This window comes from Sander vitreus, chromosome 21 (assembly GCF_031162955.1).
Source record: "Sander vitreus isolate 19-12246 chromosome 21, sanVit1, whole genome shotgun sequence".
In the NCBI taxonomy this organism is placed as follows: Eukaryota; Metazoa; Chordata; class Actinopteri; order Perciformes; family Percidae; genus Sander; species Sander vitreus.
Genome location: NC_135875.1, coordinates 10,914,981 through 10,931,142, shown reverse-complemented (window position 1 = coordinate 10,931,142; position 16,162 = coordinate 10,914,981). Strand labels below are relative to the sequence as shown.

Here is a 16,162-nt window from a genome sequence, read left to right as displayed (position 1 = left end):
TGAATGGTATGAAATCTATTTGGTTAGTGATGCACTACAAAAGACATTTGGCATGTACAGTTTGTTTTTTAATCAAATTTCTTCATTTCATTCAAACTCTGCACTTTGTCTTTTTACTGTAAAATGAATTAAGTTACTGATTGTGAAGTAACATGAGCCCAGATAGTAACATGTTTCAGCTACCATGGCATATCCAATATAATAGTTCACCTAACTTTAAAAGGACAGTTTCCCCAGAGTTACCTTCCAAAGCCTATGACTCATTGTACTTAATAGACATCTGTCCTATAATTTGATAGCTATTGTAAGCCCATCTCCCACTGTGAGCATACTCAGGCTGATTCGAGCATCTCGGTGCAACTTCTTGTTCAGCTTGTCGATGGCCAGAGTGTCTGTGTCGCCAGGGGATGGATTCACCACCTTTCCACTCCAGAGCACCTGCAGGACCAGAAAAACAAGGGTAGGGAATTAGCTGCTTAAAATAACATATTGCAAGAAGTTAAACTTAAATATTTGTATTGGATAAAGCCCCTACATTGTCGATAGCAATGATGCCCCCTTTCCTCAACAGTTTCAGAGACTTTTCGAAGTAGTTGTCATAGTTAACTTTGTCTGCATCAATGAAGACAAAGTCGAATGTTTCAGCCTGGCCATCTGACAAGAGATCATCTGAAAGAAACAAGACGGAACAGAGAGGTAAATTATATTTAACAATCCCAATGTACAGTATTAACACTGCTAGATAAGAAACTCATTTAAAAAAAGACCTTCAGATTCTTGATACCTAATAAAGTGAATTAAGGTGCGTTTGTTGTCTTGCTATACAAAATATATAATATATACAGGAATCATTTAAAGTTGTATGAGGGGTTGGAAAAATAAGCTTTGGCTTCATCACCCTCCTTTTTGGACAAATTGAACATATTATTTGTAACACTTCATGGATATTGTTTTTCCTTTCGGTGTGTTGCTACGCATTGTGTTTTTATATTTTATTTTATTGGTATTTTTGGTTCGAAATAAAAATAAAGAAATAAGAAATATAAGGAATAAGGTCAATTTAAAATTGTCCAACGTAAGCTGTCTTCGAGAGAAATATTTTCATGATTTCAAAAAACAAACAAACCCAGCTGTATTTAATGTAACCCATTTGATGACCTTTGTTTTATTTTTTGTAACAAACATGGTTACATGCTTGTAAAACAAACTTTGTCAAATGCGGTTAAATATTGAACTATAGTGGTCTTTGAAAATGGAGATATGATGAGAGGCAATCTTTGGACTGGATCCTTGGAAGTAGCCTGGTTGACACCAGACACCAGACTTGCAGAGCAAATCTCAAATTTGCCAGAAGTTCGTCAGGGTTTACCCAGGCTACCTTGGAAGAGGATTTTAAGTATCTTTGCAGATTTAATTAAATGTTTTATACACATATATTTGTAAAGCCTTTGATAAAGTGTTCATATCATAAAAATAAAGTATTCATCTTTTTGTCATGTAATAATAATAATAATAATTTGAATTTATATAGCGCTTTTCACAGACTCAAAGTATCTTGTAATCAACTTGTACAAAAATGCCTAGCCAAGCTGTTGTCTTCGCAGATGTATATTAGAGATTTTCACTTAACCATGTTAACAAATCTTTGAATCCTTCACCCAACAAAGCATTTAAGCAAATGCAAATCTTCTTTGGTGATAACATTTGATGAAATAATGAGTTATTTTATTTTTGACGATACATAGTTAATCATTATACAAGTGAAATTATTAGTACTACATTGGCATCTATTCTACTAATTCTGCATACTGGTTAGTAATGCAATAAATAAATAAATATAAAAAAAATAAAATAATTCAAAGTGAAGGGTCATGTGACTTCTTCGATGATATATGCACGTGACGTCACCATAGCTAGTCACGATCTCTTTTTTCAAGTGGAAACAACTTCAGAATCTGAACTAAAATGTTGTGTACTAAACTGATTCGGAAATAATAACGTTTTTCTTTTTTAAGATTGCAAAGAATAAAGAAAGAACGGATCTCTTTCTTTGGCGGGACAACTGGAATCCAGGTAAATTACCAAAACGTATATAGCCGTGAGCTGCAGGTAATGTTAGCTCGCTTACCTGTATGTTATATTTGCTGGTAACGTTAACGTTACTTAGCATCTGACTAGCTTAGCTGAATGGGTTCAGCTAAAACGCAGCTGCTGCTAAATTGGACCCGATTGTTGTACCAAATGGTAAAGGAAATTGATTTCTCCTGTGAGATTTTGTTATTCAGCCTAGCATATAATAGAATCACCACTGGAACAACTAACGTTACAGTGTGTGTTTTGTCACTTGAAGTGTAGCTGGACTTTTAGTTATCATAAAAACAATAACAAACTCCTCAGATAAATGATAAATCTCACGTGTGTCGCTAGGCGTCTTCTTCGCCTTAATTGTTTTTGCTCCAAGCCGTAATGGGCTCATTACTGTCCCTGAGGCCGGAGGGCAGAAACAGTGTCTTTTCCCCCAACGGCCACAAGGGGCAACAATGAGCCCATCACACACGTTATCTAGATCTCACACTTGAAATCAAACTTGGACAAGCAACACAAAGGCGAGATTTCAAGCATAACCGGAAACTCCGCGTATGCCTTTAAACCTAATCTTAACTGTGTGTGCAGCAGATGTAACCTAAACATGATATACAGGAACCTCCAGTCAGTGGCATTTAAGTGATTTTTGAATGACGTCAGGAAATTGTACCTCTTCTGTCAAATTTAGAATAGTAAGTTAAGGAAAGAGATGTATTACTGTACCTAGAGTTTTCAGTGCTGGCTGAATGCGTAAATCAATTTTTTGCTCGACTCCAGCCTGTAAACAAAAAGAAGAACAAAATTTTAAGGTAAAAATGCAGCAGACAAGTTGTCTAATGACGCATGAGAAACAAAGTATTGCAGTATATTAGGATGTCTTTTGTGAGTGTATTTACATGCATGCTATTTATTCCTTTTCTTAGTTGTTTTTGCAAACATGCCATTGTTTACAATAACCTAGTTTTGCTATTTTCTGGATTAGTCAAAATAAGATATAGCCTCGTGATATCAGTGTAGATACAGCTGGAAGCAGTTTTTATTTTTTTTACAATTGCTCGTGAATGCAATACTTTTTTTTTTTTTTTTTTTTTTAAACGAGCATGTAAGCAGATTTACCATAACATTATCTTAACACATTAATTGGCAGTTATTCAAAATGCTGAGAAGGAAGTGGAAGTCTGCATTTATTAACTGTGACTAAACATAAATAACTTGAAAGTCATGAAATTAGCTCTGAAGGCAGTGTTGATGCAAATAATTTTTAAAAGGATTTGTTTTATGATTATTAAAAGACTTGGCAGACTGGTCCAGTAGTCGTCTTTAATCACACAAAAGACCGACAGACAACTGAAGTCTGCTCCACATGCAGATGCACATACTTAGAGCTACAGTACGTCTATTACCTGTGTTGTATGAAAATCCTCTGCACTGATCAGCACTTTGCAATATGGGAACAATACAGCAGTATTACACATCACATACTGAACCCCATCATAATACAGTGTTTTGAAAAACACTAAAACATAGATGTGAATGGTACCTCTTTCCAGAAGGGTTTACCAATGTTGGCGTATTCTTCAGTGATATCACATGCGACTATAACTCCATCGTCAGGCAAAGTCAGTGCAATGCTCAGTGTGTTGTAGCCTGTGTATACTCCTGCAATGAGAGTGCACTAAAATCAGCAAAATGGATGACAATTGTTATGGCAAAAGATTTCTTAAATATCGTATGAAACCTGGTTTCTGTAGTCGTGGTAGGGGAATAGAGAAACCTGATTTTCATCAGCTGGATTTCTCGTGGAGAAAGCTGGTTTCTTGGCCATGTGTACATGTAGGCTAACCATGTTTCTAATCAGCTTTTTAGATGTGTGCTTGTGCCTCACAAAGACTTTGGACAGTGAACGTATTGCTGTGACAGCACTGTGGCGCAATGAAAGGAGAGGTCATTATTACTGTACTGTAAGTATAAGTTTTAAGTGTATTTTTTTTTTTTTTCAAAAGGCAAAAACATAGTCTCAAACAACACATGCATAGTGTATGGGTGCATCAAAATCTAAGTTCAATAAATAGGGTAATGATTGGGTAATTTAGGACTTATATAAACATACTTCCAAGTACAAACAAGACCACTGTAACAACACTAGACTAGTTAAGTCAGACTTAAACTGACACTGATTAACCTCTATAAGTCTGAATAGGTCAGTTTCTACTGAACATTTTACCAACTTATTTATAAAATTTGCACTGTAAGGAAAAACTGCAGTCTTTCAATACAGAGCCTGTCCTCTCACTGTCAGTCAAAACGCTTAGCCAAAAAAGACAATCGGGAAGCAGTTAGTATCCACGAATAAACACTCAATTTCCTGCACAACCCGATTACTCCTAGAAACTTCTTCTTGTGTGCATGTAAAGGTACTCGTGTCTGGACAGGTTAAGGATTGTTGAATCTCAATCATGAGCAGGTGTATGTTTCAGAGACTAGATGTGATGTTAGGTCCAAGGCCCTTACCAATCTCTAATGCTTTCTTGGTTTTGATTAGTTTTGCCAGATTGGCCATGAACTGCGACTGCTCACAGGCGACCATTATGAAGTTCAAGGAGTGTTCCATTGTCCTCTGAAAGCAATGAGAGGAAACCGGTTGTATTAGATTCACAACTTGCACACATGATTACATCTTATGACATTGAGTGCTTCATTTTGCCAGAGCACATCTGTATATACTATATACTAAGACCAGTTTACCAGTCTGAGGTTTTTCAGGGCCGGATGCTCCCTCAAGGAGTTATTGAGGACGTACTGCAGCAGTGGGTTGTCTTTTCCCTCGGCGTGACTTTTAAAGATGCTCATTTTGGAAGATTTCTTTTTCCCTGAGGACAAACATGAACCATGAAAGAATTAATAAGGATCTTAAGAGCACGATATTGCCCGTTGCTCTACCAAAGAGCTTATACATCTTTCAGGAAACTGAAGTCTGGTCTAGTTAATGTACAGTAGTTATTTGATTTAGATAAAACGTAAATGATTTCAGTGGGGGAAATACAATTATTGCACCAGCAGCAACAGATCCAGATAAAGAAATGAAGACTGGAAATTGTAAGACAATGTAGCTTGACATCAATACAATACACTACAATGAGTTGTCGCATTCTGGTGACAGTGTCTCTGTGTCCCTATATTTTCTGTCTGTACATCACTGGATATTGCTGTTATTTTCAAAAGCTTTGCCGTTTTAGATTTACCATTATAAGAGTAGAAGCTGGAAGGGAAAGTCAAAGAGAGCCACAATGTATACTATTGTCAGACGAACAAAACCTTAGGGAAATTGATTGTGTAATTCTTGGTTTCCTCTTTCAGATTTGTGAAAAAGGGATTTCACTTGTTTCCACTCTGTCCAAACCACATAATCTTAGATCTACACTGAAAAATGCTGTACCTGGGTTAGATTTCCACTCAGAGCTTTGGTTTTAAACTTGTACTTGGAGCTAAGTCTACATATAAACCTCTTTTCATGAAAAAAGTATATTTAGGCTTGATCACCTCCGCTCTTACCAAAGAAATAACCGGCGACTAAAACAACTCCCAGTGTGATGGATCCAGCCAGTGCCTCTTTGGAAATATTACGAAAAGACATATCTTACACGACAATTGTGATACGGCATACGATAATAAATCTGATCCCAGCTCAAGCTCTTCCGTGTTCGTTTAGCGCTGTACCGTAATACTGCGACTAGATGCGATGACCAGCATGGGAGACCTCTTGCGTTTCTGTCGGCATACTAGGCTGTGACCCATCAGAAACTGTGACCGCAGAGGGCGCTGCCGCATATCGTCTGCCCGTGCGTGGTAGACAATGGAGGGCAAGAAGAGCGTCTTCGCAAACGGCGTAAACAACATGAATACATTACGGATGCGAGCTGTATGATTATTCGCGGTTTGTTATTGCTTCATAAGGAGAGAGTAAACCGCTGGTGACCATATTAACCACCTCAGGCATAGTAACATATGTTTATCTGAAAATAAATAAAATATATTAAGGTACACAGCTTCGGTGCAACACTTGTTACGATCATGTGATTGCCATTGTGCGCGTCGATGAAATAAGGACAATGTCAAGTGTAGCGACTCCAGCTACGGGTGATAAAAGTTGAATGTATATTTGATAAATCCAAATAAACTAGACACATTCCCCCTTAATATGACAAACATTTCATATGTAGAGCTATAGACTTGAGCCATGAAATGAAACCCACATGCAGCTGCAAATTGGAAAAACAACTCACCACACAGTTGCGTCTAAAGAAGAGGGTCTTGTGGGTCTGAGAGCGCGCCTAACTGAATTCCTGATTAAATGAACCTTAAAAATCCGCTCAGTCATGTAGAGAGAATGACGGTCATATGACCGGCTGCTGCTCTCATGATAGGACTGTAAAACAGACGCCCATTGTTTGGACCACGTCTATGGATAGGACTCACTGCTGCGTGCAGATCCCTTTCTTTAGAAGATGTCAAAAAAATATAACCGTGAGTAATTACGTGTGCAGCTGAACACTGGTAGACGAAGTATTCATATCCTTTACTTGAGTAAAAGTATCAATACCTATGTGTGCATTTATTCTGTTACTACAAGCCAAGTGTACTTGGCTTCTGCATGAGCGGTACAAGTAAATGTACCGCTCATGCAGAATGGTTCCATGCAGTTTTTATTAATATATGCAAAGTATTAATTATTATTATTATTATTATTATTATTTATTCATATGCATGAATACATTATTTCAACATTCATATGCAGTCTACATCTTCAAAGTAACTAGTAACAGATGTCAGATTAATGTAGTGGAGTAAAAAGTACAATATTTCACCCTGCAACGTAGTGAAGTAGAATCACAATGTTGCATTAAAATAGACAGAATTAATTGACAGGCTGTTTAAAAAATAATAATTAAAGCTGCAAGCAGCAATGAACGGGCCCTCGCCTTCTTGCAGTCGGGGGTACTGGCAGACGCAACATCACATGTAGACCACACATTCTAAGTTTCATGTAAATCGGAATAACTTTTGCCAAGATACAACCGTTCATGTTTTAACAGCCACCTACAGGAAGTTGTTCCTCCATAACTTGCGCATTGTTTTAGCTATCAAAATTCTTTTGATAACTTTTAGTCACGAGGGTCCACCGAGTCTATATCCAAGTTTTCGTGCAGATTGGACTCACGGCCCAGGAGGAGTTAGACAAAGTGTGTTTCCCATATATTGCGATATGGCTAATTAATATAAAAAATTCTAACAGCGCCATTTAATGGCTGATTGACGCCAAGTTTGGCACAGATGCTAAACCGGCCATGATGAACAACCTTGTCAAGTTTTGGGGGAATCGGAATAATTGTTGCCAAGATAACGCAACTTCCTGTTTAGACAGGAAGTTGTTGTAACTTGTGCATTTTTTTTCAACTATCAAAATTCTCTGGATAACTTTTCGTCATTAGGGTCAACAGATACTGCCTGCAAAGATTCAAGAAGATTGAAATCACGGCCTAGGACGAGTTCGAAAGAATGTAAAACACATGAAAAATGCATAATTAAAAATGGCCGCCTTCCGCTTGGGTGGAGCTAATGAAGGTAAATGGGAAATATGTCCGCAATGATTAGACCAATATGGGTATTAAATCTGGTGAAGATCGGAGCAACTATGTCCAAGTTAAGGCCTTCCAGGCATTAGGGGGCGCTATGGAGCCCACTTACAGGTTTGGGCCAAATCGCTGTACAGTCTCACAAAGCTCCCAGGTGTTTATGTGGGCGCCAATTTTTGTGAGTTTTCGTATATTTATTGAGGCTGTCAAAAATGTGCCCAAGTGCTAAAACCAATTAGGGGGCGCTATAGAGCAACCATACCACTCCCAAACCTAAATGTGAATTCAGATGAAAGTTTACTATTATGCACATGGCTGCAAAATCTTGAGTTTTCGTGCATCCTAAAGTCTTCAAACAAGTGTTCGTAAAATTAAGATTTTTACACGAAAACCAATATTTTGGAAATTATAAGAATTTTGTAATTTTTTTCTAAAAATAGCACCATGGACTTGAAGATGAGACCTATGTTCCCTCAAAAGTTGGTATATTAACTTATTACTTTTGTCCAATTTAAGGCGCACGTTAGGGGTCACTATGGAGCCCCCTGGCAACGCCCGAGCCCAATCACTACAGAACTTTGCAATTTTCACCAGTTGTGACATGTGCAAATTTTTGAGTTTTTGTGCTCGGGCCCTAATTAGTGTGACAAAGCTGATAAATAGACCATGGAACTTCTCCTTACTGTAAATTAATTGGATAATGAAAAAGGTTAGGACATGTAATATAGGTGTTCATACAGAGGAGGGCAGTGTTGTCAAGGCAGTTAAGCATTTATTCTCATGTAAATAATACTGATGATATGAAGAAAAACGTGTGGTGTTTTACTGATAAACGGATTTAATTTTCTAATTGAAAAAGAACCTGATAATCAATATTTTGTGCCCTTTTTTAATATTTCTGTTGGTGCAAGCATTTAGTTTAGTAGTCACATGTGGATAATCTGGTTGACCTTTAATAAAAAGATTGTTCTGGTTTAATAAATTAAGCACCAAAACCTGTGCAGCTTCTGACTTTTTAAAGATGACACACCAGTTAGACACTGAGCTTTTCTCTTTTTTTCTTTCTAAAATTTGATTTAGGTTAGAACATTAAATATTCTGTCACGAAAAGAATAAAAGTGCCTTCAGGTGTATTTTGATGATTATTTGACGAACAAAACGAGAGCAAAACTCTGTAGGGAAGTACAAACTTTCAGCACATTCAGCAGGCAGAGCTGCAGACCTTCAACCCAAATGAAGAAGCAGATTTGAAGGCATATCTGTGCTAGACAAACAATGACGCCATGTATTACTGAAAAGAAGTAGGTTTTTATTTGGTGGTGAACAAATGCTAAACCTAATGACTAGCAGACAAAAAGCCTTAATCATCCCAAAATGTACATGCACCCCTAAATGCAAACTTGGGGTCACGTAGGCTGTCATTAATTACCACTTAACTAACCTTTTAAATTACATTATTAAAATCCTTAATCATTTAGGTACATAATAGCAGGCTAAGGAGCAACATTTAGGGCTGCACTTTGTTTTACTCCTTGATCTTATTCCATGCACATTTCATTTTAATCCTAACATAAAAAGTTTAAAAGTCTTTTAATGTATACATTTAAGTGTTTCAGTCCCTCAGTGCATGTGAAGCATTGTGGCAGAAAATAACCTCAGACTATGTGGAAGTTCTTCACTTTCTTATCTTCAATCTAGTGAATAAAGGGAAGACACACAGATAGAAATTTATCAAACCGATAGAAATCCAGTGCCTGTGAAGGCCACAGTAATCTCAGCACAGGTTCCTGTTTGATAATGACAGTGTGCAGATGGTAGTATTCAAGTGCTGTTTTCTAAAAGACACCTCATCGTACCTGTTCTACCTGATGGAAAGCTTTGCAATCTGATGTTCTCTTTTTTCACTGATCTCCAGTTCCCAGATAGTCCTGGCTGCTGGCTCTGCCACTGCTGCTTACTAACAGACTGTGGACAGCAGGGGAGGCTAGCGTACTCCTCCCAGGGGGCTGGGACGCTTCTAGCTGGGTCGCTGAGGTGTGGAGCTCGCCTCGGGGTAAGCCTCTTGTGTGAGTAAACACCAATACAATCCAGTAGAGAGACACGTTCCCCGGGTCGGGGAATTTTCTGGTATGCCAGAACAATGTCTGACACTGTTGTGGTGATTTAATTTTATAGGCTGGCCTGACTCGAGTCTACTGTCTACGAGAAGAGGAGTTTTATGTCACATGCCGGGATGATTAATGTGCTCTGAAATGTGTGTAGGTCTTCTTTGTATGTGTGATGAGGCAATATTCTGTTTTTATCACAGACTACAGGGAACATTATGAGTCAATTATCCTTTTCTACATAGCACTTGTTAAGCTTTGGGTGACCTACTGTATCAACTATCCAAATGGTTACTCGCTGCTACAGTACAAATACGCCCTACAAATTTTAAATCGGAGCTGAACTGTGCTCGTCAGATTTCTCTGCTCTCCCAGACAATGAAATGCCATGTAAGTCTGCTCCGCTCAACTCTCAAGTTTGACTTTGGTCTTTCTCTTTGACTGACAGATGAGCGAGCGATACCACTCCATCAAAAAAATGCAGCCTGACAGTTCGATTTGACAGCCCTCTTCAAACCAAATATACGCCTTGTTCCTGGCACTACATTAACTTGACAAGAAGACAAGTGGTAAAAAGAAATGACACAAAGATGTAGATATCTATACTCGTATAGATTTCACTATGACATTTTAGAAACAAATGTCCTGATGATGATGATGACAATTATAATAATTATACTACTACTACTACTACTACTACTACTACTACTAATAATAATAATAATAATATAATAATAATAATAATAATAATAATGTATTATTATTTATATAGCACCTTTTTAAAAACAAAGTTTACAAAGTGCTTTGACAGACAAGCAAGGCAGATATAGTGAAAATAACAGGCAGCCAAAAAGTAGGGCCGATGTCCCAAAAAAGCAAGTCTAAAGAAATGAATTTTGAGAAGTGACTTATATACACAACAGTGTCACCCACTGTTTATGTCTACCATCATTCTTCTGTCCTTTATGCTGTTACACAGTAATTGAGCCTGTTCAGCAAGTGGTTGAAATATTGTTTCTTGCCCCTTGCTTTAGGGCTGAAACTAATCTTTCCATTATTGGTTAATTTATTGATTCATGTTTTAAGTCAATTGTTTAGTCCATTATATGTCAAAAGATTGTGAAAATTAGACTGATTGCCATTTAATACATTTCATTCATTCAACCTAACACCGTCTTCATTTTAGTCTATTTCTGTCCAGGAAGGGGTCTATTTTGTTTGTTTTCCCCTAACCAATCAGTAGCGGGGGACGCATTTGCCCCACCAACAACAATGTGTGCGGCTGCATGGATCTCATCTATTGCATTTTCTGGCTCTGGCGCAGGAAGAAGTCCTCATTCATTGGTCAATTGCTTCACCAGCTCAGCAACAGCCGTCAATAAGCTATACACTGCAGACTTATTTGAATTGTTGAACAAATAAGAGATGTTGGCAGCTATTCAAAGTAGAGACAATTTAGTCAAGTCCATCGACAGAAATTGAATTCAACTGTTTGGATATTAAATTTTTAAGCAAAAAAGGCTAAATATCTTATGTTTATGATAGTAAACGGAATGTCTTTAGGTTTTAGACTTTTGGTCAGACAAAATAAGACATTTAAAGATATCACTATGGGCTCAGGGAATTTTCACTATTTACTGACATTTTATAGACAGAAAGGAGCAAATCTTCACAATTGAGATGCTGGGGAAATTTTTTTTTTGTTGGCATTTTTGCTTTATAAATTACTTAAATTGACTTGGTTATCAAAATGTTGTCCAGTAATACATTAAAATCCAAAAGCAACTCCTCAACTTGATGGTGCAACAATGTCGCATTACACTGCATGGAACTTAAATGGATAAAATATATGATGTGAATTATTTTGTTAATAATGTATCATGCAGTGCTTAATACACACTAAAGAACCTTTTAAAACCTAAGACCTCTGGGTAAACATGACCCTTTAATAGCCATTAAACAACATCTTTAGTCAATTATTCATCAATGTGAAATGTTTTCTGCCATTAGCAGGCGGCCTACATGAAGTTGTGATCAAGTCACTAAATATTCCTGTACTTGTGCTGTCATCACTCGAGTGTGTAAATCCTCATCATTGTGATATGCCTACAATCAGCTCTCCCATTTAGCTAATAAAATGCATAGACCTAAATTATTCATGGCAACCATTTACATAATTCATAATTAAATCACAACTCGATGGCTTGGAATTTATTAGTAGTGAAAATTCATGTGCCGCCATCGTGATATACTAATTAATATCTTTAGTTATCATTGGTACATTGCTCACTCGGCTGGGGTCTGGTTATGGGGCAGGAATAATGCAATGCAACATCAAATTATCTGTGCATTTAAGTGGGAATGTCTCAGCGTGATGGCCACAATATGCATTTGCCTGATGAACTTAACGGTGGAATCTGTTTTATCGGAGTTGTCACGTTCTGGCTAATCATTTTGAACACTAAAGATTAAGGCTAATGCATTTCCATCCTCTAGCTCCCACGTAGGGCTCCAGGGCGTCTCTAATCATGCTGTGCACTTTTCCCACAGTCCACAAAAACATGCCACAGAAACACACTTCATCCTGTAGACAAAGGGAAACTAAAACTTAAAACAGCATTGCTAACGAAGCAGATAGTTTTGATTAATTGCTAAAACGGTGGTAGTGCTAAAACGTTTAGTCGAGTAATTGACAAAAATTAATCGCTTATTGTGTAAAGTCATTGTTTAAGTCATTATTAATGCAAAAACAGCAACTATTAGCTGCTTCTGGTTTTCAAATGGAAGAATTTGCTCCTTTATCTGTTTTATATCATTGTAAATGAAATTTTGTTGGACTTTGGACTTGGACTGTTAGACTAAGCAAGTAATTTGATGCTTTCTTATTATTTTGAGATATTTTATGGATTTTTATTAGGGCTGTCAATGTTAATCGCAATGCGATTAAGGGCCGATGCGATACATTTTTTTTTAATCGCATGCCGGCATTTATTATTTTATTTTACACTTCACTCGGCTTTGCGTCGTGCCTAACAGGCTACTGTTTTGACCCTTTGCAGCACCGTTACTTATCATCAAGCTGCCACTTCCTCATAACACATCCTGCTGCTGCAGGCATGATGGAGAAAGACAGCAGCAATGAAATCCTGAATGGTACTTTTTATTTTCCAAAACTCGGGTGGCTCAGTACAGAGTGAAAGCCATATACGTGTGTAAGCCGAATTAAATATGCGACACGTCAAGCAGCGCCACCTGCGGAGCGAAGCATAGTAGTACAGTCAGAGTGATACTAGACCACCGGCCCTCGGGCGAGGGAAAGATAATGCGGAAATAAGAAGTTGCTGTGGCCTGCCGTACAGGTTAGTTTGACCAGCAGGCAGCAGCGGTGGCCGGAGCGAGCAGCAACAGCTGCGGCGATCGAAGCAAGCAGCTGCAGGCTGGCGATCACGGGGGGACATCCTCAGTGGTGAAAGCCTTGACGGAGGCTGTAGTATAACCTAGCTAGGTGGAAAGCTAACACTAGCCGGCCACCTAGTCCATCAATCCTGCTTGCAAGTGTCAGCTCATTAGACAAAACCTGGACTACATCCAACTTCAACGAAACTCCCAACGCGAGTTCAGAGACTGCTGTGTTTTTGTTGTTGTGGAAACAACAGTGTACTGGACTATCCCAGCCTGTTTCTCTGTTGCTTGAGTAAGAGTGGAGATGGAACAATGTTAACACAGACTTAAGTGCAGAAATGAGCTGCTCATTAACCGGTGATCACTGGACGTCGGTGAGTAAATGAGTGAGTAATGGTAAACATTATTTAGGAGTTACTAAACACTATATTGACTCTAGTAAGGATAGGGATTTTTAGTTTTTTAGTTAGGTACTTGGAGGAATTGTGCAATAATGACACACATTTCACATTTTTCTTTTGTTTACAGTAAATAAATAATTACAAATCTTAAAATTAAGTTCATAAAGTAACTTTCTTTGCATTCATTTGATTCCCAATCAAGATACACTGGTAAAAATTGCTTTCGATTGTTAATATGTACTTAAAAACTGTTCTGAAATGCAAAATAATAGAATTTTAATCATGTGATAAAATATGCGATTAATCGCGATTAACTATAGAACTTCAGCGATTAATCGCAATTAAAAAAAAATTAATCGTTGTAGCCTAATTTTTTATGAATTGTTCACCCAAATTGGAATCAAGCTTATTTTCTGACTTACCTCTAGTTGTATCTAGCCATGCATAGTTTTGGTTTTATTTGTCCAGGGTGATTTCTTTATTGCCATTGCAATAATACATATTAGGACCTTGCTTGGAGAGTTCATAGTACAACAGGACAGACAGGACAACACACAGCATACTAATTAAATTATTGATATAAATATAAATGAATACAAACAAAATGTACCCTATAGTGCTAAAGGTTTACAATTCAATAGTCGGTTTAGATATATCCATCCCTGGAATTTCTGCCTCCACCCCAACACAATGGAGGTGAATTGTGTTTAGGTGGTGGTAGAAAAGCTTCAGACACAACGCAAATAAACCCAGAAGCATCTGCATTGCTATAGAGAAAACATTAGTTTGTGTTTTATGTGAACTGACCCTTTAATCAAAAACATAATTGACAAATTTATCGAGATTCAGGCTGATGAACTTGTGTCAACACGCACCTTTCCCCCTACCTCTATGAGCTTAATGCATTCTTAGTTTCGATAGTTAATTCAGAACTGAACATCCACTAACTCCCCACCAGTGGACAAACAATTCACTAATGGTCCCTGAGGCTTCACCACTATCTATTGATCTACTGTCACCCAATTTCTCTGTGACTTATGCCCTGCGTAATTCCCATTACTGTGCACACTGAAGCCTTATCAGGGAGAACAATAGGCTTGTTGTCACTGAGGGCAATAATATGAGCGGGCCTGTGACGGTGTGACTTCAACTCCTCGAGCCCTCTCGGTGACCTCTACGCTCATGTGGGCCAGTTTGAAGCCCGGCGTCAGAATACTAAACTCAATCTGGACCGTTTGCAGATGAATCAGAAAATTGTATCTTGCTCGTTTCATAAAACCGAGCCCCCAAAATACAGAGGGCCGGCTCCTTAGCCATAAAACTGTCGCTGTGATATGTCTCTAGCAATGATGATTCCCAGTTCCTGCATGCCCCCTCTCCAGCTCTCCCACCCGCTGGCTGCTATCTCTTCCTTTTCAATTATGTTTCCCTGCTCTTTTAGACAAAGAGTAATAAAGCTATAAATCGTGTAACCGGCAGAAGGTATGGACATTCTGTCTCTGAACTGCTGTTGAAACTGCCATAAACCACCCACAAAGTCAAAGATAAGGATTTACAGTTATTTAACATCATCCTTGTCCCCTAAATCACACTGATAAGAGAATTAAGTGATGGCTATAGGTTCTTTGTCCTCTAGGTATTGATTTTTTTAACAGAGAGGGCCAGTGCAATGTTTTTATTGAGCATCCTATTTGCTTTAAGTTTGAGAGTGGAAATTGAGTTATTTGGATTGTTTTATTGAACCACAGATTCTGAACTCTGGATTAATTTATCTGATAACAGAGCCTTCTTGTTTAATTTCCATTCACAGTGGAAATGTTTTCAAATGTAGAGTCACAAAACATGACAGATGTTGCTATTACTGCAGTATTGTAGTCGGAATGTTTGCCAAGCAGAGGTAAATTTCCTCCTTGAAAGGTCATTGCAGCCATTGTTTTATATAGTTAAGGACAATTTGATCTTTATGCCAATTGTTTTGTGGCATGGTACAATTATAATGCACTTCTACATTACAGTCACGAGAACTGAGTATGCTGAATGTATCCAGTCTGAATAGGAATGATTGTTCCTTCTTGGCCTCTCTAGACACAACACATGACTTGATTCACAGGAAGACATCCATCTATAATAGTAATTGGTATTAATATCAAATGCAGCAAATAGTCTGCTTGGTAAAGCGACCATTGTTTCACCAACCCTGAAGTATATGTCCCTCTTAGCACCTAATGTTCCAGTTTGAACAAAGACGTGTTTAGCTTAGCGGAAGTTAGTCACTCGTTTCAGCATGAAAACACTTATGTCAGTGCCTCAGAGACGGCGAAGTTGCAGCCGTTCACATTTAATGATTCAATTGCTGTTAAGCTTCAAGTTCACGACCCCGCAGCTATGATAAATGTCAAGCGCAACAATGTCCCACTAACTAGGCATGCCACTGCCAACCAATCATTTTGTTATTGACTAGGAAATCACAAGGGCCTGTAATGTGACTTTAAATGGTATGTTACAGTCTATTTATCTTGGTACCCATGTGGTCCGG

General features: G+C 38.0%; 1 protein-coding gene across 3 annotated transcripts; it reads right to left on the bottom strand.

The window, feature by feature from the left end:
* Positions 1–55: 55 nt before the first annotated feature.
* LOC144536016 (catechol O-methyltransferase domain-containing protein 1-like) lies at positions 56–6,456 on the bottom strand. 3 transcript variants are annotated; one of them, XM_078278892.1, is made up of 7 exons: positions 6,369–6,456; positions 4,831–4,955; positions 4,597–4,702; positions 3,626–3,744; positions 2,809–2,863; positions 536–669; positions 56–438 (listed from the first exon to the last, which is right to left on the bottom strand). In XM_078278892.1, the coding sequence occupies exons 2-7, from the start codon at positions 4,933–4,935 to the stop codon at positions 286–288; spliced, it is 672 nt and encodes a 223-aa protein (XP_078135018.1). In that variant the 5' UTR covers positions 4,936–4,955; positions 6,369–6,456; the 3' UTR covers positions 56–285. The 3 variants fall into 3 exon arrangements, with proteins under 3 accessions (XP_078135018.1, XP_078135016.1, XP_078135017.1); XM_078278890.1 differs by lacking the exon at positions 6,369–6,456 and adding an exon at positions 5,626–5,813; XM_078278891.1 differs by lacking the exon at positions 6,369–6,456 and adding an exon at positions 5,638–5,812.
* Positions 6,457–16,162: the final 9,706 nt, after the last annotated feature.

What these genes read in the sequence shown, in the direction of transcription:
- LOC144536016 (XM_078278890.1), bottom strand. Translation starts at nt 5,719, where the DNA reads ATGTCTTTTCGTAATATTTCCAAAGAGGCACTGGCTGGATCCATCACA. An exon ending in TTTCTTTGGTAAGAGCGGAG is followed by an intron (nt 4,956 to 5,625) that starts GTGATCAAGCCT and finishes GTTTGTCCTCAG; the next exon opens with GGAAAAAGAAATCTTCCAAA. An exon ending in GCCAGCACTGAAAACTCTAG is followed by an intron (nt 670 to 2,808) that starts GTACAGTAATAC and finishes TGTTTCTTTCAG; the next exon opens with ATGATCTCTTGTCAGATGGC.